This window comes from Wallemia mellicola, assembly GCF_000263375.1.
Source record: "Wallemia mellicola CBS 633.66 unplaced genomic scaffold WALSEscaffold_2, whole genome shotgun sequence".
NCBI lineage: Eukaryota > Fungi > Basidiomycota > Wallemiomycetes > Wallemiales > Wallemiaceae > Wallemia > Wallemia mellicola.
In genome coordinates this window covers 30,563-54,830 of record NW_006531959.1, presented here as the reverse complement: position 1 = coordinate 54,830, position 24,268 = coordinate 30,563, and the positions used below count along the sequence as shown (strand labels likewise).

Here is a 24,268-nt window from a genome sequence, read left to right as displayed (position 1 = left end):
GTTAAGAAGCTTGTACGAAGCAAGGATTATAGATATTAATAATAAAATAGTCTCTGCGTATTGCACCGATAATGAACTTGTTCTTTTATCGTCTCGATGTTTATCAAGTAATCTCCTGCTCTGACGAAGTTTCGGTGCGCTATCCAAATCTACGTTTGTGCTGCTATCGCCGACAGATAAGTTACTCTCTGAGGTTGTTGAATGTCCGTCTGCGTCTGTACTACCCATAGCCCAATTGCCGCTGCGATCGTCCCACCTCTCCATTGCGCGTAAACTAGAGAGTGACTTCAACTTCCTTAATGAACTGCTACTACGTCTTCTACGGTAGTGTAAAATAACGCCGCTGTCTGACCTCTTGAGATTGCTAGCGCTGTTTGGTTTCCTCACCATAAAAGTTAGAGATTTCTATTTCGCTCTCTTATCGCGGTGATTGATGAACGAAGACGAGTGATTGCCAGCAAACCGGGAGGCGGGTATCTTAAAATAACGGAATATAATAAATTAAAATTACAGCGACAAAATCTATATAGCCTGTAGATTATATTACACTCTTGCCTAATCCTTTCGCGAATATATCCACGCTGGAATCACCAAGGTGGAACTGTTTCTCCCAGCCAATCCAACCAGTAGGTTTGCTATCTGTATAGTCCCATAACGGACCTCTATATGCCTTTATCTGAATGACCGATTAGTAACTTCAGAGCATTCATATGCAGGAACTCACTTGACCAGTAACTTCAGCACTTGGACCAGTCGATAATGGTTCAGTGACGATGGCAATACTCGAGAATGACTCGACGAGGGCAGCATGATGTGGTGAGTGCACTATCGTGACGATATCTGCATCAATCTGGCTAGTCTGAGTATTTCTAGTATATAACAACAACAGAGACTCACTTCCTCAGCCATTTTTAGTAAACTCTTAACAAACCATTCAATATCGCTATCTGGGAAGCCTAACCAGCTTAAGCAGGCTAGATCATCTATCAAGAGCTTAGAAGGTGTGTCAGACTGCCTGTGCGCCCGCAACGAATTCGTAGTCTCCTCTAAAAGTTCTTTGAGTGTATTCTCCTTGCCTTCTGCTAACTTATTCAAGCCATCAATGTAGCTAGTCGATGCATGGAAGGGAGATCCCTTAGACTTATAAATAAACTTCTATAACTTACTGAATTACTCACTAATTTCTTTACACAGGCCATCCAATGCTCCTTCGAGTGTTCAGTTGCTAGTATAGTAGTTGGATATTGTGCCATCTGTGCATTCTTAAGCTGATCTATTAGGATAAAGTGGCCTAAACAGCCAGGCTCATCTCTAATAATCGTCAATCTACTTCTCGACGGCAGTAACTCCGATAATGTGGTCATCGTATGTAAAAGAGGAATATTAATTCATCGTATAACAATAAAGTATAGAAAATTATCTTACGGCGTATTAAATAAAGTATTAATGTTATTATTATTGGTCTCGTGTTTCGCTCCTTTGTTTAGATTAGAAAATTAGAAGAAACTTTTAGCTTTGTTCCAGTATTTTCTGAATAGAGTCTCAACTTCCAACTCGTCGAAAGACTTCTGATCCTTGCTGGTTTGGTACTTTGAGCTATCCTTACGCTTTTGAGCATTAGCAGCAACCTTCCAAGCGCTCTTGAATTGTTCTTCAAGTGGTAACAAATGTGCGACAAGGTGGGGTTCAGCGTCAATCTTATCTTGAATTGACTTAGCAAGTTTACAGTCATTTTGTAAAACACTTGGGTGAAGTCTTTCAGTGCTACTAAGTTCTAATACTGGCTTTCTCTTGATTGGCATACTGAATGTAAAGATACCAGTCTTGCTGTCGTGTGGCTTTTGCTTACCCCAGCCTTCCATTGGGTCTGGGATGGTCTTGATATACTCGATGTCAAGTAAGAGGAGTGATTCGATACATGCACACATCCAAATGAGTGTCAAGTCACTCAATTCATGTTCTTTGTAAGAACCACCAATGTCAGAATGGCAACCGGTGAACCACACCTATATTGATCATTAGAAAGTATTCACCAAACTAGACAGTTTACCCACTTGTTTACAGTGTTGACCTCTTTCAAGGTTGTTCTTCTTAACTTCGAAACGAGTGTCGATGAAGTTAGGACGGTTTTCGTGTAAAGCAAGAGCATGGTAACAGTGCTCGACCTTGTCACCAAGAACTGTATCAGGGAAACCAAGGTAGTTTTCACCCTTGTGCATCTTAAAGAGTGTAGAGCCAAGTCTGAAACGATGTCAGCAATTATCAAAATCATCGTTAATACTCACGTAGGAACACCCAAAGCACCAACGGTATCGAAAACACCAATACACTATTGACTATTAGCGTTTTACTAAAAAAAAACCAGCTGTCTTACCTTTATGATAAATTGTCTACCTTTGTGACGTTGATTGTTCTCGTTAATCAATAGCCATGGATCGAGTAATTTTTGAGCCTCTTCAGCCTTCTTCTTGTCAAGTTTGTTGTTACGATCGTTATAAGCTTGGAAAATATCGAAGAAATGCTCCATTTCCTTGTTGTCGAGAATACCAATGTCATTGATGAGTGCACCGAGAGTTCTGGCGGTAAATGCACCTCTACTGAAACCAAATAAGAATATCTAAAAGTGAGGTGTCAGTGTACATTCTCGTGAAGGAGAACAGCTATCTAACCTCATCACCGTCACAGTAATTTTGAGACAAGAATGCGTAAGCATCTCTAAGCTTAACACCAAGGGTGTTACCAGTAGCACCACCAATAATCTTGTCGGAAATTGACCATCCTGTTCCTACACCACTGAAATTTTGTTAAAATTTAAAATTAGCAATAAACCAAGACATACCTAATGTAGTGGCAAATTTGTGGAATCGGTGGATCTTGTCTTCTATCCTCCTAGTCGTATTGTCAGTCAACGTCTCATACAGGCATCCCTGGCTTTTTTACCTGCTTAATCGCTCTAGAGAGACGCAAAATATTGGTATATTCGTCCTCAGCGCGCGTTTGCATAGCATCTTGCCAGGTACCATCACAACAAATGATCAAACGTCTCGTGTTTCTCTGTTGCTTTGGCATAGGTGTGCTATTTTGCTTATCTTCTATTGTGAAAGGTGGAAGGCCCTGAATACGATTGGCTACTGCCAAATCCTGCACAGGAGACTCTGTAGAAGGCTCATTAGTTACTGACTTGCTTGTGTCAGTTGTGTCTAGCTTATTTGATGAGCTGACGTTCTTCGACGAATCTTCAGCAGGTGAAGAAGCATCAGCAACTGGTTGTGCGGTATTATTATTCTCTAATTTATCCGCCATCTTTTTATTATTGATGATAGTTAATTGGATAGAATGGTTTGCCAAGTTTGCATTCTCAATTTAGGCTTCAATTAAGGCACTGCATAGGAGTGGTCTGTGCATATGCATACCTCGTGTCATTTAAGGAATAATAGTTAATCCTATTCATGCATTCTTTCGCAACTAAACTCGTTCACAAAGTGAGACAGATTTGTTTTAGATTTTAAAGTTTGATCATTCGCCGCGCTAAATTGAGTTATTTTTGACACCGCAAGGTTGGCATTCAGATACAAGGTCGGCTAAGTATAGAATGAGATGGTTTATTTTTATCTATTAATAATTTAGATTATAAGTCGTTTCATACGTCAATCATTGATCGATCGTCGTGTGTCCCGTTTCTTACCATTTAGAGTAGTTTGTGATGTATATTCATAGCAGTATAAGGCTAGTCGAGGTCTTATAAAAATTCAGTTATGCTCCGCTAACAATGTTCTTCAGACGTAGAGATTCATTCAACATGTGACGTGCCGAGCAGCAGCTGTCAAAGTTTGAACTTGAGGGCCCATGTGGAGGCATTTTGAGTCCGTTCGCGGTTGCTTTGGCTTTAGACAGCTGACACGCCATGGCATCATCGGTAAAACTCTAATAGGAGGTGATGGAGAGTGAGGGTTATTTCTAGTGTATCCAGATGATTGTATTATATTATACATTAGATCATTTCTCTCGATAGTGGGATACTAACCCTACTTCGAAATGACGACTACATCGGAATAAGTATGAGAAAGTAGGCATCGTATGTCACACAATAAACCTATAGTAATTATCTTAAAAGTTGTTCAATTCGTTCTATTTCATCTGATCTCCGAATGATGACTCCAAAACCAGCTCTTATAGCTAGATAAGAGTAAAAACGTATAAGTCTTTCTTTATTGATATAAAACCCCTCGATGTTTTAAAAGATAAACCCTCACTCTCGATAATCTGATAGTCCGAAACGACGAGATGACTTCCCTCATAACGATGAACATCCCAGCACTCAGATCAGCATTTTCAGCTACCAGCAGACGCACATTCAGCACTAGCAGAGCAAAGCTAGATGCTTTAGTATACCTCGAACATCGTGATGGTAAAATCAACCCTGGATCTTTATCTGCCCTCACTGCAGCCCAGAAAGTAGACGGAAAAGTAGTCGGTTTAGTAGCAGGCAGCGAGAATGTAGATAGTGTAGTAGAAGAAGCTAAGAAATTACCTGTTAACAAGCTTTTGCTCGCTAAGTCGGATATTTACAACCATCATTCACCAAGTACACTCGCACCATTACTTAAATCAATAGTCGAGAATGACAGCGCTATTACACACTTATTCGCTGTTCACAGCGCCGTTGGAAAGAATGTCCTCCCACGTGCTGCTGCCTTGCTCGACACTTCGATCATCGCCGATATCCTTAACTTGGAAAATGGCGGTACTGAATTCACAAGAGGTATCTATGCTGGTAATGCAATCAGCACTATAAAGAGCGATGAGCCTAAGAAGGTCGTCACTGTGAGAGGAACCGCATTTGATGCTGCTGTTGCTGGTTCAAGTGAGGTTGCGGTTGAAGAAATAGCAGCAGTTGATGCAAAAGGTGGGTAGATCATCTAGAAATGTATGTTTATTAATATATACCAGACCACGCTCCATATGTCTCCTCCGAAATGACAGTTACTGCTCGCCCTGATTTAGGCAGCGCATCAAGAGTAATCTCAGGTGGAAGAGCACTCAAATCAGCTGAGAACTTCAACCAAATTATTGAACCCCTCGCCGATAAGCTTGGCGCTGCTATTGGTGCATCTAGAGCTGCCGTTGATAGTGGATACGCCGACAATTCATTGCAAGTTGGACAAACTGGTAAGATTGTCGCACCAGTGGGTATTACGGTAATATGAATTGCTTCCGTCTGACGACTGTTAGGAACTTTATATGGCTATTGGTATCTCTGGTGCCATCCAACATCTTGCTGGTATGAAAGATTCAAAATTGATTGTTGCAGTCAACAAGGTGGGTGTATCATTTTAATCACCTGATGGCCCTAACACCCCTATAGGACCCAGAGGCACCAATATTCCAAATCGCTGACGTTGGACTTGTCGCAGATTTATTCGAAGCAGTACCAGAAATAACAAAGAAGATAGACACATAAATTCTATAAACATTGTAATTTAGATATAATTTCTTTTTTTTTCACGGTCTTTTTAAGCCGAGAGGTACGTTTTAATCAATTATCAATGCCAGAATGAGTGAAGGGGGTATCAGACGAAGGGCGTCGTATTCTAGTAATATAAAGAGTTTTTTACCTTCAGAAATAGCGTCACATTTGCCTTCCGCCACAAGTTCTGCACTTGATTACCTAGATTTACACGGTACTGTCGATGCAGTCTGGAGCGCGGGAGAGCGTCTACAGAGGTGTTTCTTTGACGTCGAGAACAGAGTAAAAACATTTGTTGAATCTAATCCAACGTCCATTAGTAAAGATTTACTTAAGATGTTGACTGATTTACGTACGATGGACATAGAAAAGCTCCGACTACCATCTGTTCAGTCGCAGATTGAATACATTACAGTTAAATTAAAGTCAGTTATGGCTTCATCCCCTGATCAGGTCGTATTAGATAAGTGGGATGAGATACGAAGACTAGTTGAAGAGGAATTTCAAGATAAAGCTCAGCTATTTGATAGCGTAGTAGAGCATTCATTTGATTCAGCGAAAAAATCCATAGAAAGAGCCTTAATTAGAGCGCAAAATGGTGCGAAATTGATTAAGTTTAATGAATTACCGGATGCTTGGAAGAACAACGAGCATATCCTTACTGGTTATCGCTTTATTCCGATTGATAATAAGCGTGATTTATTCCTATCGGCGTTTAAATGGCACAATGAGACGATTAAGTGAGTGAAATGGTTTCATATTATTTTACTGACTAAGAAATAGCGTTCAAACACACCTATGGGCAGCTGTTGGCGTCACAATGCTACTCCTTTACCACGTAGTAGCACCACACCCTGTTTGGATAGCAGAGGATAGTACATGGTCAGATAAGCTAGTGATGGTCAGCTTCCTGTTGGCATCTTTAAAGTGCCTTATTTTTTCCAGTTTATGGCATATCCACGCAGGCTGTGCGGACAAAAAGTATTTCGAACATTACGCTTGTGTAGACTATGTAGGAATTTCATCCTTGATAACGGCTAGTATAACGGGAGTAACATTCTATGGATTATATTGCGACAATATTACCAGAAATACACTTCTCACATTTATAATTTCAAACGCATTCGTTGGAAGTTATTTACCATTCACGGATTCATTCAATAAGAAAGAAAGTAGAGGATTCAGAATTGGATTTTTTGTCTACATGGCTATTTGTGGCCTGGCACCAATATTAGCAATGGTTTCATATCATGGGCTGGACAATACGCTGACATTTTTGGCACCCATCATACCATCACTTTTATTCTACGTTGTTGGATTAATTATCTACGCATTCCAAATACCTGAAGTAAGTGTTACTTTAATGGGGTTTCCACGCTAACGCCATCTCAGTGCTTCGCTCCAGGTAGATTTGACTTTGCATTCGCGAGTCATAATGCATGGCATATAGCAGTTGCTGCCGCGATATTCTTGCATTATAAGGCGATTGTTAGTATGTACGAATCAAGATATCTCTTTGCATGTTAAATTGTCATAAACAATATCATATATCCATATACATTTCCCTCTTAAAAGAAAAACCGAGACCCCACTTAGTAATCCGAGATGGTCATGTGCTATCCAATTATAGAAGCTGGTTTAGAATAACTAAATGGATGATACATAAATTTACTCTATAATTCAATTATAGTAGTTTCATAGAAACTTTGAAACGAAATATCATCAATCGGTTTCATTCAGCTCACGATATCGCCGGTTCTTCTTTAAATTCGTCGATGAGCAACCTATTCAAACAGGATGAATTCGCAAAGAAGTTAGAACCGCCTGAAGAAGCACGTCAATTGGGTCCACCTAGTGGCCCTTCTATCCTCAAGAACTCGTCTGAAAAACAGTACAAACCGTCGCACGAGAGGTCTAGTGACTATAATCAGAAAGAGTGTGAGTCTAACCGTATATTATACAATACCTAGATCACAACTCATTCGTTTTTAGCACCAAGGAAGTTGTCGGTTGATAGCATTTCATTCGCACCGCTCCCACAACGACCAACAACCATGCCTCGGCGGAACTCGATAACACTCGGAGTAGCCGCCCGGTCTAGCTTCTTCAATAATGCAGGCGGTGCCACCAACGTACATAAAAACCCGGATGGTAGTATGGTAAAGACATTTACCCCGGAACAATGGAAACAACTTGAAGAATCCCAAGGGAGGAATGTAGTCGACTTGGGTGATGTTGCAGTTGTCGCTGGTAAGAAATTCGTTAATTTACTACGTGGCAGACGCGATTCGAAAGACAAAACCTCAGACAAAGAGAAAGAGCAATTTAGAAATCCAAGAAGAGATGAGAAGAAACTTGAGGATGTCGGAGAGGTAATACAGGAAGAGGACGCGGAAATTGAAAATAGCGATGATACGCTCTCACCTAACACAAGTCAGAGTCACATTAGTCAGACTACAAGCGACGCGAGCGATATCCTTACTCCACCATCAGATGCTATGCATATGCGAACTTCATCCGGAGGCCAACTTCAACCTTATAAGCAAGATGCCTATCAGGAAGATGAGCACCTTAAAGCATACGCATTAGGATTTGTGAGTGATATTTATTATTCAGCCATGTTGTATTCCTCTAATACTGACCTCAGGATCCTGCCAAACTTGGTGCTAGAAGACAACAAATGTAAGATATATAAGATACCTGGGTCATGATTGCAACATAAAGATGAATTTTTACAAATGTATTACATATAATTAGATTAGGATAATTACTAGTTTATCTATATAGGAAGCAGATTGCTAGCACCTCTGAAAGCCATTCTACTACCGAATTTGAGTGTTGTGAGACCACCAGGGAAGTATTGGAAGATGTAAGTCAATAGAGCAGCTACCTGAGAAATTATTAGTGCAATGTATATTATAAGAGCTCTCAATTACCTGTACGAGACCTGCAACTAATACTCCAATGTATGATTTTGCCTATGTCCATGTCAGTAAATGGTGGAAAAGAAACAAAAATACCGACAAAGACAGCGAAATATATCGTCAAACTGAGTGAAGAGAGATAGGAAATAGAGAAAACCAATCTCTCTTTGCTGAGGAGATGTTTGAGGTGGTTCCAGGGACCAACAAGTAACGCAAAGCTGTATAGCTGTTATAATGATATTGTAGAATATTATGCCTCTACTCACGCTGCCATAACTAATACGCTTCCCATACTAAACGCCAATGCGAACTTATGCGGCCGTATTGGGAGAATAGGCAGGAAAAGGAGGAATCTAAAGATTTTTAGATAATCCAGAGTATGTAGATACTACGCACGCTAATACGAAGCATGCAGCACTTCCAAGTAAGCAAATTATGAAACCGAGGAATCTCTCCCATCTGTTTAGAGCAAAGTAAGCTTCCTCTTCATTGGTTCGCTCTTCAGAGTTCAGCGGCACGTAATCGGATACTGTGTTTTGTATTCTAGACCATATACTGGTAGGTTGTTGGTCAGACTGTGACGTTTGTGACCATCTGAAAGCACCGAGGGATTGTCTAAAGTTAGCTAGAGTAATATTAATAAGAAGCTATTACATATAAATACAACTCACACTCAGCTTGAGGGTTAGACATTTTGATTTCTCACTGTAGCTCACAGTAGGGATCATCTCTTGAACTCATACTACAGCATAGAAAATAAAAATGGCGAATAATTGGGCTTCTAACTCAATGAGGGAAGCTCTGTCACAGGACCTAACTGGCTGCTTATTCAGTTTCATACTGCCTCTTCTCCCGACTGCAGAAGAGTACGCGATAAAAGAACAGACGAGGCTGTTATTAGAGAAGTTGATAGATAGAGTCAGTCCCGGTGCAAGACTAATAGCTTTTGGTTCTATGGCAAACGGTTTCGCTTTGAGGAATTCAGGTAGGTGTCTTTTGCGGACGTTGTGACGCTTTCTAACGACTACAGATATGGTATCTTATTAATTACCGACCATTTATTCGTCTAATAACAATTTACAGGATCTACAATGCATTCTAGACCCGGCGTCTGAACCACTGTCATCCTCAGAACTAACGACAATAGTTGGCGAATTAATTAGACATGGTAGGCACTTTATTTTATTATTTCGCTTTTAATAGTCCATAGAAACTAACTTTCACGTCAAACCACTCCCGAAAGCTCGTATTCCTATCATAAAGCTCACCTTGGCACCCACTCCTGCTCTGCCGTATGGTATAGCATGTGATATCGGCTTTGGTGGTCAGCTAGCATTAGAAAATACTCGCTTACTTCTTGGTTACGCCTCCATAGACCCTCCTCGTTTGAGAACCCTCGTCCTTTTCATAAAAGTTTGGAGTAAAAGGCGTAAAATTAACAGCGCATACAGGGGAACACTTAGTAGTTACGGATTCACCCTTCTTGTCATCTTCTTCTTGGCTCACGTTAAACGACCACCCGTTCTACCAAACTTACAGCGAATACCTCCATTACGACCAGTAAGCCCAGAATCAGCAAGTTATGAAGGTAGAAATATTTACTTCTTCGATGATGTTGCTTTACTTCGTCAGGAATGGTCATCCGCTAATACTCAATCTGTCGGTGAATTATTATGGGAATTCTTTAGATTCTACGCAAAAGATTTTAACTATACCCACGATGTTATCTCTATTAGAACTGAAGGTGGTATTCTCTCTAAGGACGCTAAAGGTTGGGTACAAGATTTAGAAGTCGATGGTGCCAGTGAATTCGCTCGTGATAGGAATAGACTTTGCATAGAGGATCCATTTGATACTACCTATAACGTAGCTAGAACGGTAACAGCTGATGGTGGGTTTTAGAAAATTTTGAATGAAACGTTCCTAACAACCACAGGTTTATACACAATCCGTGGCGAATTCATGCGTGCTTCAAGAATGTTACAAACTGTAGGAAAAACCGATATTTTACCTTCACAAGTACTCGTAGATCTATGTGAGGAAAGAGAAGAAGCCCTCGTACCTGCTCCTTTCTCCGCTGGAAATCGCACACCAAGACCTCTCACGAACCCATCTTTAGGACCGACGCTAGGACCTTCATTACATCCTCCACCTAGCTTACAACCACCTCCAATTGTACAAACGCATTCTCACAATACGCATATGACTCAAACTGCATCTCAACAATCATATTCACCTACTCAATCGCAATCCTCAATCTTCCCTTCAAGAAAAGTCAGCGATCAAATATCATCACCACCAGCTACATTTAATAGACGTAGACAATCATCATCACATGCTCAAGCGTTATCAATAGCATTAAATGTTGCTCAAAATGAAAGGATGAGGAACGCACATGAAGAGCATCTGATGTATCAACATCCTCAGTCACATACTAAACCATTAGGTAGTGCTTTCTGGGAAGCAGAAAATTTAGTTTCAGATGAATCCACAAGAACCGAACAAAGTAGTAGTATACCAAGAAGAGCTAGTTCAGGTGCAAATGTGGGACCAACTTGGTTATCTAGATTACATGAGAGGAAGTATGCACCAAAACATCATCTTAAAGCTACAATTCCTAATGTTTCAGGGCCCTACGCTGATGCAACAACTCAAGCTGAAATTGGATGGCCACCAGTACCAATACCTGCACCATTGAGGCATTCTCCGAGATTAGCCAATGCTGCTTTACATTCACGTGCATCGAGCAGCGCAGCAGCGGTAGCTGCAGCAGCAACAACCGCTAATAGTGTGAATGCTTCACCTTCACAATTGATCCAAAAACAAATAGCAGCTAATAACAGTGATATGAAAATACGAGTGCCGACGTTTGTTACAAATGGAGCTGGTCAGCAAATTAGAATAACACCATCAACATTCACTCAACCGTCTGAGTCTGGTACACCTACAAATTCACCACCTTTGTCGACAACATCTACATTGAGTGCGCCAGTAACATCAACCGCTCAACCTTCTAGAAATGGAGAAGAGAAAGAGCAAACAGTAGGACTAGGATTAGGATTCCCTCCATTCCCACTAGCACAACGTTATACATTCGGTCAGAACACTTTCGTCGCTTCGGAAAGTCTAACTACGTCTGCATTAACTCTGGCAGCTGATGTACGTGTACCACCACCAAGGATGTCAGCAAGACGTTGGCTTAAATTGCAGAAACAAGCTACTGCCAGGAATACACAAACGCCTTCAAAAGCAACAACAACAACGGCAACAACTCCATCAACTACAACGGGTCGTAAATTACCTACTCGATCACGTTCAGTACCTTCAACTCCGAGAGTATCCAACAAAACGTCTAGAATATCAAGTAGAGAGTTTGAGAAGTCAGTAGGTGGTGGCCGAACGTATTCAAGAATAATTCCAAACGCAACTTTACCTCTGTTAGATGATAAAGCTGGTGATGCAACCAATGTCGATGAGGATACACCACCGTTTAAACCAAATTTGACGACTGGATTAGAAGAAGGTTTTCCCGCATTGAGTAATAACAATTCACAAGGACAATTCAAGACTTCTTCAAGCCTGAATAACCTCTACTCAGCGAGTTTACAAGCATCACGGAAGAAGCAACAACAGCAACAACAGAGTCATAAAGAAAAACGTAGGTCTGCTAGTGTTGGTAGCGAAACAAGTAAAAATAAGTCGAATAATTCTAAAAAGAAGTCAAACAAAGATAAACAACATCAAAGAAATAATTCATCACAATCAACTAAATGAGTTTTACTCACAAAAAAAAGGATTCTTTTTTTATATATAACAAATTACACGCACGATATGGAAGCATATGAACAAAGAAAACACATCAATCAAACTTCATCTTATCAATAGAAAATATATATAACACTGCATTCATCATCTCTATTTCTATGATATGACTCACAAAAGTGGATAACAACTAATCTTCTAAGTGTGTTAATATCTGGATTTCAAATTTCCACTAACCATTCACTTCAGTCGCACAGCAGAGCTTTGTAATATCTCCCTACAGCACCCATTTCCTCTGCTCTTCGCAATTACTTATTCTCTTTTCTTTTTTTGTTGTACCCATCGTTGTTCCATTCACTTAGCAGTCTTTTAAAGAAAAATATAAATATTAAAAGTAATACAATGCAAGTTACATTAAACAGAAATCAATTTATTATTTACTGAGCGAATACTTTTCTTCGAATCTTGGAAATTCGCTAGGTATTCAGGAGTCTTATCGTTCGTTTTACTTTTTTTCATTAGAAATGGATAATCATAGCTCAAATGAGCTAGTGTTTTTGCAAGCCATTCACTAGGCATACTTTCCGAGTTATTTGTTGCACGCTGAATATAGGCAACAACAATCATACTTACCGGTTGTGGCAGAATAAAATCGTTGTTTCCTATTAGAACTGTTTTGACAAGTGTGGAAGCCCTTTCTTTGCTTTCAGTGATATTACAGATGTCGTTCCAACCAGATCGCTTGCGATGGTTGCTGAACCACTGATCAACCTGACTATTTTTAATGTTGTACATGCGTGATGGCCAAACTCACCTGTTTTATAGTTACACCATCTTTTATAGCAATTGCCTCCTTACTATTCTTGTCGACAGGATATGGATAAGTTATGTTATCAACGAAAAACTGTTGACAAAAAGCATACTTGCGTTGCTGAAAGGCTGGTTGAGCTTCAATCCGATGAATATTGGCCATTTTATTAGGTTTGAAAGATTCCCGCTTTTCTTCGTTTGTCAACCTCTCAACTTGTATAGCCTTGCTTGTTTGGGTAATTCTAACAATGAGATTAAGGATAATTTCAATAACAAATCTAGAGAGTCTACCGATATTTAGTTCATAAGAGAACTCTGTATTAAATTTCTTAAAAGTTTCAATAAAAGGACCCAAAGAAATCCCTCTATTCAAGTACTTGCGAAAAAATAGGTCTTCGAAGTAGCACGAGTAAATGATCCAAGCTATATTTAATCTGTGCTTGGATGATTCTAATGACTTCTTTACGTACATTTGCAATGACATGATGTTGATGTTTACTTACAAACAAAGAAACTTGGATGACCTTGCAATACTATCTGCTCTTATCTATAAAAAAATGATTCATTATATCTACTATTTAACGCGATTACAAATCTTTAGGTTTTTTAGCTGCTGAAATTAGTATAAAGTAAGTCAAAGAAAGGAGCACCTACACCCATATTTTGACCTCGCAGATGAACGACCGACGACACCACTGAAATCTAAAGCACCTCTTATTATTTTGTAACTAATAAATGATAAGTAGTTATCCTTTGGAAGATATTATCAACCTACCGAACACCAGGAAGATCTTGAGTACGTCCACCACGTAATAAAACAACACTGTGTTCCTGCAGATTGTGACCTTCACCTGGGATGTATGCTCTAACGACTCTACCATTTGATAACTTTACACGAGCAACTTTACGAATGGCAGAATTTGGTTTCTTTGGTTTGGTGGTATAAACCTTTGTACAAACGCCCTTCTTTTGTGGATTATTCTCTAATGCAGGTGCTTTAGAAACTTTTGTGAATGATTTACGAGCTCCTCTCATAATTTGGTTTAAAGTAGCAAAGTTGGTAGGAGTTGATGAGATTGACCGCCGAGTGAAAACAGTGGATGGCTGCTGATATTGGGTGCGTAGGTTTAACCTAGTAAAAGATCTTAAGAAGGAATTCATGACCGACATTTCCTTCTATTCAATTTATTGATGGTCGTTTACTCTCAAGAGAGAAGAGCGCTTTAAAAGTGATAACGATGAGCGTAGATTATGATAAAGACGCAGATATCGGGAGAAACGATAGAAATTCCATAAGAAGTTTAAATTCTCTTTGGAAGAGAGTGCCGATAGACGCAGCCTCTGAGAACGTCGTTGATCTCATCACTCAGATTCAATACTGTAAACGGTATGACCCAAATGGTGGCTGGGAGCATGTTTGTGTTCTACTATTTTAATTTTTGCAGCTCACAATTATCTAGCTAGAAACTACAGCAGATAATAATATGAGATCTCTCGTAGATCTCGAAAATCGCCTTCAAATGAAGCAAGAGACTGCTAATGAAATAGTAAATGAGATAGAAAATGACGCAAAGATTGTGAGCAGCTTCTAGTTGCGCTTTACCTACAACTTATTGCTTATCAAGGTCAAACCAGCGAATGTCTTCCAACAGAAGTTTGATAGTCGTCAGGCGCAATACGATAATAAAACTGCGCGTCAAAAGTATACAAATAACAGTAAAATTCAATCTTATTACAATGCTATTTGGGTATGTCTCAAGCGCACGCGTCTTGTAAATTGTCTAACAAAGCAAAGGCTGTATCCAAACCTGACGAGGTTGTACCAAATATTAAGAAACTGATACCTAGGGAGGATGATGATTCAGATGACGATGACTCTGATATCGAGATAGGTAGTATGCGTCAAAATTTCAATGACCCTATCACGCTCGGTCTTTTCCAGAATCCATATACTTCGTAAGTCAACTTGAATGATAAGCAAACCCATTAAATCTACTTTAGCACGAAATGTAATCACTCCTACTCATTTGAATCAATTAAAGCCTATCTAAATGGTTCAACAAAGCTATGCCCCTATAGTGGTTGTAGAAGTAGCATTGCAATGCGTGATCTGAAAGAAGATCATAGATTAGCTAAGAGGTGTGTCTTCTACTTATTTTCCCTTTCGATCGCTTAATTATTTGTCACAAGAGTACAGCAAATCGCTAGTAGAGATGCTGAAGAGGAACATTACCATCAAATTGACGCTGAAGACAATTAAATAAATATTCGAACTGTATTGATATTGTACAACTAATTAAATTATGCTTCTCTCAAGAATAAATATGTAGTACTCTCATCTTCAAGGCTACGTAACTGTATGCCTTCATGAATGCTTTGAGATCTTCCTTCAACAAACCCATTCCTCAATAAGCCATTAAGTGCATCGCTAATTTCAAGCCTATCATAAGCTTTTTCGAACCGCTTTCTTAGCTGTACCTACATGGCGAGTTAGTTTGATAGCCATCTTTGGGATATGACTTACCATCGAAATACCAGGGTAGATCATCAGGATACCGATTATTGCGAATAACACGTTATTCCATATTTCTATCACAGTGTTTCCTTTTAAGTCAATCCATTGACGCGGATGAACCAATTTGTCACCTATAGCTAGACACCAATTCTTTTCGAACTTTGACTTTACAAGCCTAGCTGCATCATAACCTGTAATAAAAGCCGAAGACGTGTTCAACATTTTTTTCACTTCTTTGTCTGTCAATTTTTCACCTTTTAGTAAACCAATCGGACCACATTGATCCAATAAAATGTCATCACACTCATCAGTTTCCATAGACGGTGTGTATACGTATTGCGGTACTGATGGTAACTGAATACCTGCTGCATTGCTGGGAGTGAATGTGATAATATTTTCATAGTCATCATCCTCTGTAATTAATTATCGTAAGTCACAGCAATATTAGGTTATCATTTTACTTACGAACGTCACGACTACCAATACTATCAATTCTGGCACTAAAGTTTTCAATATTGATGCTGCATTTGATTTGATTTGAGGATATACAACTTAAAAGCGCTGCTTGAAGCGACTCCTGAACAACTATTGGCCAATTATTAACATCACCTTTTTGAACACTCATTATATCATCAAAGAAGTCTTGCATAAACTCTGCTTGCCAAGGTCCGTGACTATCATGTTTGTATATATCAGAGAAAGCATATAAAGCCGTTGGACCACTTTTATTTGCAGGTAAATAAAGGATATTTTCATCTTTAATTCTCTTGAATGAAATTTGAAAGGCTTCATCAGGTATCTTCTTAAGAAATTCTTGAGACCTTTCCATGTGTCCTTCACTTCTATCATGTGTTGACATCTTCAAATGTGTTAGTAAAATATTGATTAATTGCATAAAACTCACTTTAATAGCAACTTCACTGAGCCTAATATTTAATTCATCAATTGTATTCACTGGTCTTGAAATACAGTTCTCATATGAATCGAAGAGTACCATTCTCGAGTAAGCATGTTCTCTTGCAATTTCAGTTTGAGCCGTGTCAAATAATACTGACTGTAAATCTTGATATTGCTGAGCGTGATGAGTTTCTTCAGCAATATCGTATTGATCAAAGAAGCTCTGTACATCATCAGGTACTTCCAAAATGCTCGAGCCTTTTCCTGTGGAGGTTGTATTAATATATCTGCCAATCATTAGTTAAAACATTCAACTAAACCTCTAGCACTTACAATGCTCTTTTATCAATATAGATTCTGATTAGCTTTAAATGCTCAATGAAATCAATTTTATCAAGAGATAATGACCTGTTCTTCTCCATTTTCTTTTCTTTGACAAGATCTTTGCATAAACTCTCATATTCGTTTGCCAAACGCTCTATATAGACATGTTCTTCACGATTCTCTAGTAACGTCTTCTCATGATTTCTCAACTGACCTGTCTTAAATCTCGGGAAAACGTGTAAAGCTGCAGACAAAGATGGATTCTTGTGATTCCTAGTACGAGCTTTTATGATAGCAATTGAATCACGCAATAATTCATCAGTCTCAGGGTTCCAATAGCTGTAATTCTTCGTTTGACGTGCACTTGTACCTTCAGGGACTTAAACAGTTTAATAAGTATATCATCTGTACGTAAATGAAAGTACTTACAAAGTCTCTTATGCTCTTCTATAAGCTCCTCAGGTGATTTACCAGGTGGTTCAGAAAGAGGTGGATCAAGCCTATAGGGGTTCTCTTTTGTTGGTTTACTTTTCTTTTTCTTCTCGTTTTTCTTTCTAAACTCGCGTATTTGCTCCACTATTGCTGCATCTTCAGCATCCTCAAAGCTATCTTTTTCAGATTCTTCGCTTCTCATGTGTCGAGAACGCGCTTTTTTTACTTTCGCATCAATGGACCTGCTATACTTCGAAGACTTTTTAAGCTTTTTCGTTGTGTTTTTGTTCTTCTTAGGTCTATGAAGAGTTACTCCCAATTTAAGTTTTTCTTGTTTGGAAGTTTCCTCTTCTATATAACGTTTCACAAGTGGTAAAGGTGCTCCGCAGGTATAGGCAATCTCCTTGTATTCCTCCTCCGTACCTGGGCGTGGTATGTCACTTCTCTTCCCAGTATAATTAGCAAGGAGGCGTTTTTGCATTGCTGATAACATCATGTCATTTTGCCAACTTTGATGCTTTTGAATATACGATGCAAAATGTGAGAAGTTCGTCATATCCGGATTCTTCGATTTCTCATTTGCTGTCATTGAAGCATCTTGACTGCTCAACGCAAGCACTTTCAACCTTTCAAAATACTTATCTATATCTTCGTTTGTGTTGAGCGTCATACCATCGATAAGTACGGGTTTATCTTCAAAAGATAGAAAGAGACCATCTTTCTTCAATCTAAAATAAAGGAGCCTGTTTGGTGTCTTTAACTCCCTTACACCCTTGAGATTACTAACATCAGTTACTATTTCATCAGTTACTTCGATCTCCTCCATGAGCTCGACAAGGTTCAAATGCCATAAGATACGGACACATTCAGTAATAAAGTGACGTCTCTTTGAAAATGATAGACTGACAAGTTCTTGTAAATGCTCTGGAAGGTCTTTAATCCTCAGTTTACTCTTTGAAGGATCATTCTTGTATTCAAACGCCATCTCATCGAATGTTGTCCAAGGAATTAGTTTCATGTACATATTCAATGGTATGTCACGTTTGAAGTAGTTCATACATACGATAGGCTCATCGTCGCTCATTTTACTAGATAACTGATCCTTCTGCTGCATTTCTTGCGATAGAAGGGAGTACAAAGTATGTGCTTTTGCAAACCTTCCGGTCATGTAACCATGAAGCCTAGCCATTGCTTTAACATCAGACAAGATCAGGTTTCTGATATTTTCTTTTTGCGATGGATCAGTGCAATTTTCAGGTAAATTGTCAGCAGCATATTTCCTCCTAAAATTAATATATCCGATATTTTCGGTGTCTACTTCTTTGAAAGACGCTTTAGGTTGGTATCTCTTCATTAAATCTTGCCCCAACTCTTCTTTCTTTTTGCGAAAAGCCTCCGAATGTGTATCAATATCTGATACGTAAATAAGTCTTTTCTGCATTGAAGCGCCTCCATAAGTTCTACTGGATACCTTTGTTTCTTTCAATTTACCTTCATTAAACAACACATTGAGAGTTTTTCTAACAACTGGCCTATCGATTTGTGCAGCAGTTTCGTGATTGGGGCCATGTACATACTTCTGATACACATCAAACAATTCGCGCACCGCTTCCACCATACCACCAGCACCCTTTATTGCATTGTATAAATCTTGAATTCTACGATGTTGTGAAAGATCTGTTCTTGATGCTCGCATTTGTTGAATAGCTTTCTTCGTTGTCTTGCTTCTAGGGATTCCATTTGCTAATTTTGATGTTGATGTCATAGTTGATTCCATTTGATTATCTGAAATGGCAGTATCTACATCCCTCTTAACATCTAGCTCGTTAATTTCGGATGCGTTCTGTTGTTGAGATGTGTCATATTGTAATTTGTTTACTTGATTTTCAACCTCAGTTATGACTTTTGGTTGAGGCTCCTGTATATTACCCTTCTCATCTTCGACACCTTGATTTTCGGAAGTCCCGTCTTCCTTTTCATCATGGTCTTCACCTGGTTCATATGCATCGGACTCATCACTATCTTGTGGACTTTGAACTCTTTTTCGTTTTGTTGATATATGATCTTGACTAACATCTTCGACATCAATTAAAATAGGAGCGATCCCACTTTTCCTTGATCTAAGTTTGCGTTTTTTAAGGTATGAATCCTTATCTACATCGTTTGTAACATTGATAGTATTATGTGCGACTTCTTGTGTATTTAGTTGTTGTCTTTTATTAGGCGTTGACATGTGACTATTATCGTCACCGACCATATCAAGTTCAGGATTGTGATAAGCTCTTTGAGGTGCAGTTTGTGATGTTGTTAAAGACACTTCAGATGGGGGCTGTGTTTCTTCTGGCGTAGCATTCAATGGTATGCTTTCAGATACATTTTCCTGTAATTCAGAATGTTTCTTTGTCACGTCCTTTACAGTTTTTTCATCATCATCATCATCATCATTTATTTCTATTGTATTTTTTGAAGCACGACCTTTCTTTTTAGGTTGATCTTCGATGATTTCGGACTTCCGTGGACGGCCTCTCTTCTTCGGTACCTCTGATGGTGTTTGGCTTGCTTCAGACTTACGAGGACGACCTTTAGGCTTTGGTGTAGGCATTGCTGATTTGGATGATTCCGCTTTCGGAGGTCTACCAAGTTTTTTAGGAGTAGCCACCTGCCCACCGATCGATCCTATCATGCGAGTTGCTGACGCCTGGTACTCTTGACGAGACGAACACCCCAAGGCAGAATTAATAACGTTCAATGAACCAGATTGATCGGAAACCAAGTCTTCAACTGGAATATCTAACCCTTCTTTTTCTGCTAAAAGTATATAATTCTTGCGAGTAAAAAATCGTTGCCTGCGCTCTCGACCATTCATTTCTGTGGTTGATTTTAGTGCAAGGTCGGTGAGGCTAGCTGGATCATGATCTGTCTCATGACGCAAAAGGATGTTTTCGACAGTTCTCCTATTGATAGTAGGAAGCGCGCTAATAACTGACTAGCAAGATGTTAAACAATACATTCTGTTTACCTTTTCAACTTACAGAGATAGTCATCCCTTCAATACCTGATTCATGTATAAGGTTTAATATTTGTTTTTCCACTGTGATAGCAATCCCAGCTCCAAAATTATCTGAAACAACGTCATCATCATCATCTTCATCATCAGATTCTAATTTAATCATATCTTCCTCAATGACTTTCTCAGACGACTTTGATCCGTTATCATCATCTGCAATTCGCAAACAGTTAACACGTGTGTCCCTACCTCCAACTTTGGTAGCACATTTTTCGAGTGAACCCTCTGCAACCATTCTGCCTATGAGACGTGCAACGAGTCTTTGAATAGGTTTACTATTTGTTTTAAATCCTATTTTGTTAAATATATACTTATGTTGAATAATCTTGTTCGGACAGCTATTGATAAGTTTTAAGATACGGCCTTTCAACAAATTGTTGTTGGTGAGATGTTCCTTACTTAATTCTGAGAATTCTGGTAGACCTGAGGCGTCACGACCTTGTACTGTTTCTTCAAAATCTATTGCTTCATTGTCGGAATCATTTTTTGCAGGTTCCGCTTCTGTGAGTGCATGTGCTCGGTAGTGTGGTGAGCTGGCCAAAAATTTACGATGTATAGCAACATTTGTGGTGCTACCTCTGTAGACAGTGTGCATTTTTACGCTAATGATACTGTCAATTGAGGGCTAGATCAGACTGTTAACTTACACAAGATCCAATTCTATAAGTATTTTGACACAATAAAATACAGTTTTGCTGTCATAACCGGTCATCTTGCTGATCTGCATAAAGGTGATACCATTTTCTCTACTTCTAGAGATAAAAGTGAGCACACTCAATACCATTTGGCTAAGTTTTGCTGGTTTATGATTAAGACCAGTTATCACAAACCAATTCATGTCACTATCAGTACGAACGCGAATATCGTTACCGTATCGTTCAAGAAGGGAGGCCAGAGATGTTTGTGTATCATCGAAGTTGAGTAGCTCAAACATGATAACTTGATTACCATCTTTAGAAGATATCGGAGGGGCCTTTTCCTTTAAGGCTAGCTTCAACTGTTCTGTTGCTAAGCCAATTTGAAATGAGGATTGTTGAGTGAGAATTCTCCAGAAGAATTCAAGTAACGGACCATTGTTGATATCTACCGAAGGATCTAACTGTGCTTTGATGTATTTCACAAGAGTTTGTATATCGGAGCCTATGATTTGTTAGCAACCAGAGATTCGAACACCGGCACCTGCAGACGGCGCCTGATAACGAAAGTGACGTACCCCAGTCACCATCTACTGAGATCTCATTTAAAACGTTATGTACTACTACGTCTGCCGCAATCATTGTAAGAAGCTTCCTATATAGCTTTACGAGTCGCTAGTACGATTATGCGAGTACTTGTATTTAACGTATATTAATTTTATTTATTTACGAGAGTTATTTCTTCTTTATCTCTCGAATTAATAATTCACTCCTGATGGTTGAAATTAGAGATAGGGCCAAATGCGAGGAAGTGTATGAGAACAAAAATTACATTAAAAAAGGAGATCTTCTAAACCACTATTCTTATTCTGCCCTTGTGTGTTGTTTGTTGTTGTCATATCGAAAATGTCGTTATTTGCGCCGACGGACTGACTAGGACTCGAAACGGTGGCATTTCCGAATAAGCCTAATAAGTCATCGACAGGATTAGACTGTGCGGGACTTGGTGCATGGTTAATATTACTTGTCGCCGTATTGGCTGTGAAACTGTTGAAGCTTTCTTGTGGACTTTGTGTCGTGGATGGTGAGGCATCTTCATCAAGGTCTAATAAATTTTCTGCTTTAACACCTACATGAGAGTTTAGAAGAATGCGCAATCACAAATTTCATAGACACTTACCTTGTGCCACCGTGTTCAATGCTTTTTGTTTCGAAATATTTTCATTTTCTTCATTCGGATTAATCTTCTTTATTGACTCAATACCAAGACGACCTTTACCAACGAAAGTAGATGCTGGCTTGTGATATGCGGCTGCAAGGGAAGAAATTTCTTGGACTAGTTCTTCTAGGATTGCCCGCGAGACTGTTAAGTTTGGAATGACGATAGGTGGCCTATCCGCTATAGTAATTGACTATAATCGTTAGTCAGTTCTAGCACTTAATTAGCACTCACTCTTGCTGCTCCAGTATCTGTTGAAAGTAGTCTCCAGTAAATAAATGCACGATCACGTACATCTGAGTTATCACAGTCACTTGTAGCTGTCGTCAAAACCCTTTGAACCAATGACTGAGAAGGTCCCTCTGGCTTCTTTAAAAACAGTTTTACTATCGCACTTAAGGTTTGTAATTGAACCTAACATTATGAGCTTATCACATGCTTTAATATATTCACTCACTGGGTAAGAGTCCTCGATAAAGCTATCCAGATACGTCTCTAATAACTCCTCGACATTTACTATTTTCTCTGCATTTTCACCTAGGATCCAAATCAATGACGCTTTGGATTCAGGTTCATCAATTTCTTCGAGGTTTTCACAAAGTGTTGGAATAATTGCTTCATATGAGTGTGGGTATTTACGGAATATATCCTAGATAAAGGTCAGCTAAAATCCAAGTTCGAGAATGGTGTTTCTCACCTTTATGACTATGACTGCTTCTTGTACAACATATGATACTTTTGTGTTGATCAAGTCAACGAGAACTTGTACACAACGCTCTGCAGCATCTTCAATTTTGATTGCGCACCGTCCTATAGCTCTTATCGATCTGCGAACGAAATCAACATCAACTTCACTAGCATATTCCTTAAGCTCGTTTAATAGAGTGTCGACATTGTTCTCATTAGCTAATTTAACCAATATGTCTAATTTTTCAACTTTGTTGTATTGTGCATCGGAGTACTTGCAAAAAAAGACGCGCAATTCTGAAGAAAGAACGTCTGGACGAGCTTGTAATATCAAATTTATGTTTCTAAGAGCTACCCATTGTACCTCAGGCTCTGATGCCACAAGAGTGACTGAAAAATTGTCAAATTACCAAGTAGTAAATGCATTGTACTTACCTAGAGGAGGTGCCATCTTACGAACGAGCTGTCTTATAAAGTCTTCCCTTTGTAAACGCTGTAAATTAATCATAACGACTTTAATAGCACTCAAAACAACACTACCATTGGCATGTTGAAATTGTGGTAAAACACGTTCGCAAATGTATTCAGTTTCTTTCTCCTCTGTTGGTGTATAGCGACACAACGCGCTCAATATTGATATTCTGCCCCATTCGGTGCATTCATTAAGAGCAACTAGGATCTTGTTAAGTATGTCCCTATCAATTATGAAACCTGGTGAATCTGGATGAGGGGAATTATGAATATCAGTCAAGGCAGTGACGGCATTTGCAACAACCTGGGGAATAATGAGATGATTGAATAATACGACAGTAATTTTCTTACAGTCGGATTTGGATCACCAACAAGTTCTTGAAGCGTTTCAACAAATCCTCGATCAATCGCAAGTGATGGTTTAAGATCGTACATTTTGGCAACGCATAGAGCAGCTGTTTTGCGTACATATGGGTTATCATCTTGTAGACCTGCAGCAAGTGGATCTGAGAGATAGTCGATAATCTTTTCTGCTCTGAGACATCCCATAGTTCTTATAGATAATGCACGGACTAATGGATTAGGATCGGAAGCATCCTAAGTGTTGTTAAGCGATAAATCACAGCCAATTGTCTCACCAACCTTGACAAATGTGTTCACGGCAAGTATAACGAGCTCTGGCTGTGTTTTTGCGTAATTCATAAGATAAAGATAAACGAGCTTCTTCTGCTCCAGATCTTCTGTCTGCATGTTCTTCAGTACGTCTGGAAATAAACCCGATACGTCTTTTCCAACAGTCTGAGAGATATCAGAGATGCACGCACTATAAGAAATAACTAACCATATTCGCGATAACACGCTTAATAGCATCCTTTCTTTTGTCGCGGTATTCACTATTTAAGTCTGGCTACGTTAACTGCAGGTAGTGTGGAGATATCGTGATAGCATACCTGCACGGAGCTCATAGTTCTCTCCTAAATAATAGATCAGAGCTGCTTACTTGGGATAGCTGTTCTACCCACCTTTCTTCGCTGTGAAGACGTTTCTTCTTATCGTAT

General features: G+C 39.1%; 11 protein-coding genes across 11 annotated transcripts; 5 read left to right on the top strand and 6 right to left on the bottom strand.

Moving 5' to 3' along the window:
- Window positions 1-487: 487 nt before the first annotated feature.
- WALSEDRAFT_59232 (hypothetical protein) lies at window positions 488-1,365 on the bottom strand (the record flags this gene model as incomplete). The annotated part of the gene is made up of 4 exons (XM_006956112.1): window positions 488-676; window positions 725-850; window positions 898-1,134; window positions 1,179-1,365. Coding segments are annotated over 4 exons (688 nt in total), but the record flags the coding sequence as incomplete, so codon positions are not given.
- A 4-nt stretch (window positions 1,366-1,369) lies between these two features.
- Window positions 1,370-3,325, bottom strand: WALSEDRAFT_31024 (hypothetical protein). The gene is made up of 7 exons (XM_006956111.1): window positions 2,941-3,325; window positions 2,840-2,889; window positions 2,670-2,793; window positions 2,375-2,617; window positions 2,286-2,329; window positions 2,055-2,241; window positions 1,370-2,006 (listed from the first exon to the last, which is right to left on the bottom strand). The coding sequence occupies exons 1-7, from the start codon at window positions 3,301-3,303 to the stop codon at window positions 1,497-1,499; spliced, it is 1,521 nt and encodes a 506-aa protein (XP_006956173.1). The 5' UTR covers window positions 3,304-3,325; the 3' UTR covers window positions 1,370-1,496.
- A 341-nt stretch (window positions 3,326-3,666) lies between these two features.
- On the top strand, window positions 3,667-5,507 carry WALSEDRAFT_59231 (electron transfer flavo protein, alpha subunit). Its single transcript, XM_006956110.1, has 4 exons — window positions 3,667-4,906; window positions 4,951-5,186; window positions 5,233-5,319; window positions 5,366-5,507. Exons 1-4 carry the CDS (start codon window positions 4,285-4,287, stop codon window positions 5,459-5,461), a joined length of 1,041 nt encoding a protein of 346 aa, XP_006956172.1. The 5' UTR covers window positions 3,667-4,284; the 3' UTR covers window positions 5,462-5,507.
- A 47-nt stretch (window positions 5,508-5,554) lies between these two features.
- WALSEDRAFT_62165 (HlyIII-domain-containing protein) lies at window positions 5,555-6,994 on the top strand (the record flags this gene model as incomplete). The annotated part of the gene is made up of 3 exons (XM_006956109.1): window positions 5,555-6,207; window positions 6,251-6,815; window positions 6,860-6,994. The coding sequence occupies 3 exons, from the start codon at window positions 5,555-5,557 to the stop codon at window positions 6,992-6,994; spliced, it is 1,353 nt and encodes a 450-aa protein (XP_006956171.1).
- Window positions 6,995-7,228: 234 nt separating this feature from the next.
- WALSEDRAFT_67160 (hypothetical protein) lies at window positions 7,229-8,210 on the top strand. Its single transcript, XM_006956108.1, has 3 exons — window positions 7,229-7,405; window positions 7,460-8,061; window positions 8,115-8,210. Exons 1-3 carry the CDS (start codon window positions 7,243-7,245, stop codon window positions 8,151-8,153), a joined length of 804 nt encoding a protein of 267 aa, XP_006956170.1. The 5' UTR covers window positions 7,229-7,242; the 3' UTR covers window positions 8,154-8,210.
- Window positions 8,172-9,110, bottom strand: WALSEDRAFT_59230 (SFT2-domain-containing protein). The gene is made up of 6 exons (XM_006956107.1): window positions 9,063-9,110; window positions 8,788-9,016; window positions 8,658-8,744; window positions 8,492-8,609; window positions 8,404-8,445; window positions 8,172-8,357 (listed from the first exon to the last, which is right to left on the bottom strand). Exons 1-6 carry the CDS (start codon window positions 9,082-9,084, stop codon window positions 8,247-8,249), a joined length of 609 nt encoding a protein of 202 aa, XP_006956169.1. The 5' UTR covers window positions 9,085-9,110; the 3' UTR covers window positions 8,172-8,246.
- Window positions 9,111-9,166: 56 nt separating this feature from the next.
- Window positions 9,167-12,485, top strand: WALSEDRAFT_59229 (hypothetical protein). Its single transcript, XM_006956106.1, has 6 exons — window positions 9,167-9,376; window positions 9,422-9,426; window positions 9,475-9,559; window positions 9,602-10,282; window positions 10,328-12,355; window positions 12,403-12,485. The coding sequence occupies exons 1-5, from the start codon at window positions 9,181-9,183 to the stop codon at window positions 12,163-12,165; spliced, it is 2,805 nt and encodes a 934-aa protein (XP_006956168.1). The 5' UTR covers window positions 9,167-9,180; the 3' UTR covers window positions 12,166-12,355; window positions 12,403-12,485.
- A 1,041-nt stretch (window positions 12,486-13,526) lies between these two features.
- WALSEDRAFT_31019 (hypothetical protein) lies at window positions 13,527-21,593 on the bottom strand (the record flags this gene model as incomplete). The annotated part of the gene is made up of 16 exons (XM_006956103.1): window positions 21,412-21,593; window positions 20,846-21,338; window positions 20,164-20,800; window positions 17,129-20,117; window positions 16,709-17,078; window positions 16,383-16,662; window positions 15,944-16,337; window positions 15,488-15,891; window positions 15,154-15,441; window positions 14,965-15,102; window positions 14,759-14,919; window positions 14,589-14,711; window positions 14,424-14,540; window positions 13,739-14,378; window positions 13,616-13,691; window positions 13,527-13,570 (listed from the first exon to the last, which is right to left on the bottom strand). Coding segments are annotated over exons 1-5 (4,519 nt in total), but the record flags the coding sequence as incomplete, so codon positions are not given.
- WALSEDRAFT_62160 (ribosomal protein S12) lies at window positions 13,551-14,133 on the bottom strand (the record flags this gene model as incomplete). Its single annotated transcript, XM_006956105.1, has 3 exons — window positions 13,551-13,573; window positions 13,618-13,691; window positions 13,739-14,133. The coding sequence occupies 3 exons, from the start codon at window positions 14,131-14,133 to the stop codon at window positions 13,551-13,553; spliced, it is 492 nt and encodes a 163-aa protein (XP_006956167.1).
- WALSEDRAFT_27004 (hypothetical protein) lies at window positions 14,448-15,223 on the top strand (the record flags this gene model as incomplete). Its single annotated transcript, XM_006956104.1, has 5 exons — window positions 14,448-14,540; window positions 14,589-14,711; window positions 14,759-14,919; window positions 14,965-15,102; window positions 15,154-15,223. The coding sequence occupies 5 exons, from the start codon at window positions 14,448-14,450 to the stop codon at window positions 15,221-15,223; spliced, it is 585 nt and encodes a 194-aa protein (XP_006956166.1).
- Window positions 21,594-21,666: 73 nt separating the features above from the next.
- Window positions 21,667-24,175, bottom strand: WALSEDRAFT_62157 (Adaptor protein complex beta subunit; the record flags this gene model as incomplete). The annotated part of the gene is made up of 10 exons (XM_006956102.1): window positions 21,667-21,962; window positions 22,014-22,245; window positions 22,287-22,466; window positions 22,510-22,701; window positions 22,750-23,129; window positions 23,175-23,514; window positions 23,562-23,807; window positions 23,853-24,008; window positions 24,052-24,117; window positions 24,161-24,175. The coding sequence occupies 10 exons, from the start codon at window positions 24,173-24,175 to the stop codon at window positions 21,667-21,669; spliced, it is 2,103 nt and encodes a 700-aa protein (XP_006956164.1).
- Between the last annotated feature and the right edge of the window lie 93 nt (window positions 24,176-24,268).

Bases quoted from the DNA above. Each gene is read 5' to 3' on its own strand.
- WALSEDRAFT_59231 (XM_006956110.1), top strand. From the start codon at position 4,285: ATGACTTCCCTCATAACGATGAACATCCCAGCACTCAGATCAGCATTT. The intron at 4,907-4,950 runs GTGGGTAGATCA...AATATATACCAG, and splicing joins AGCAGCAGTTGATGCAAAAG to ACCACGCTCCATATGTCTCC. The intron at 5,320-5,365 runs GTGGGTGTATCA...ACACCCCTATAG, and splicing joins TGATTGTTGCAGTCAACAAG to GACCCAGAGGCACCAATATT.
- WALSEDRAFT_59229 (XM_006956106.1), top strand. From the start codon at position 9,181: ATGAGGGAAGCTCTGTCACAGGACCTAACTGGCTGCTTATTCAGTTTC. The intron at 9,560-9,601 runs GTAGGCACTTTA...AATAGTCCATAG, and splicing joins TGGCGAATTAATTAGACATG to AAACTAACTTTCACGTCAAA. The intron at 10,283-10,327 runs GTGGGTTTTAGA...TAACAACCACAG, and splicing joins TAGAACGGTAACAGCTGATG to GTTTATACACAATCCGTGGC.
- WALSEDRAFT_59230 (XM_006956107.1), bottom strand. From the start codon at position 9,084: ATGTCTAACCCTCAAGCTGAGT. The intron at 8,446-8,491 runs GTCGGTATTTTT...ACATGGACATAG, and splicing joins CGATATATTTCGCTGTCTTT to GCAAAATCATACATTGGAGT. The intron at 8,358-8,403 runs GTAATTGAGAGC...ATAATTTCTCAG, and splicing joins TAGTTGCAGGTCTCGTACAG to GTAGCTGCTCTATTGACTTA.
- WALSEDRAFT_31024 (XM_006956111.1), bottom strand. From the start codon at position 3,303: ATGGCGGATAAATTAGAGAATAATAATACCGCACAACCAGTTGCTGAT. The intron at 2,890-2,940 runs GTAAAAAAGCCA...CAATACGACTAG, and splicing joins TCTCTAGAGCGATTAAGCAG to GAGGATAGAAGACAAGATCC. The intron at 2,330-2,374 runs GTAAGACAGCTG...AATAGTCAATAG, and splicing joins GTAGACAATTTATCATAAAG to TGTATTGGTGTTTTCGATAC.
- WALSEDRAFT_67160 (XM_006956108.1), top strand. From the start codon at position 7,243: ATGAGCAACCTATTCAAACAGGATGAATTCGCAAAGAAGTTAGAACCG. The intron at 7,406-7,459 runs GTGAGTCTAACC...ATTCGTTTTTAG, and splicing joins TGACTATAATCAGAAAGAGT to CACCAAGGAAGTTGTCGGTT. The intron at 8,062-8,114 runs GTGAGTGATATT...TACTGACCTCAG, and splicing joins AAGCATACGCATTAGGATTT to GATCCTGCCAAACTTGGTGC.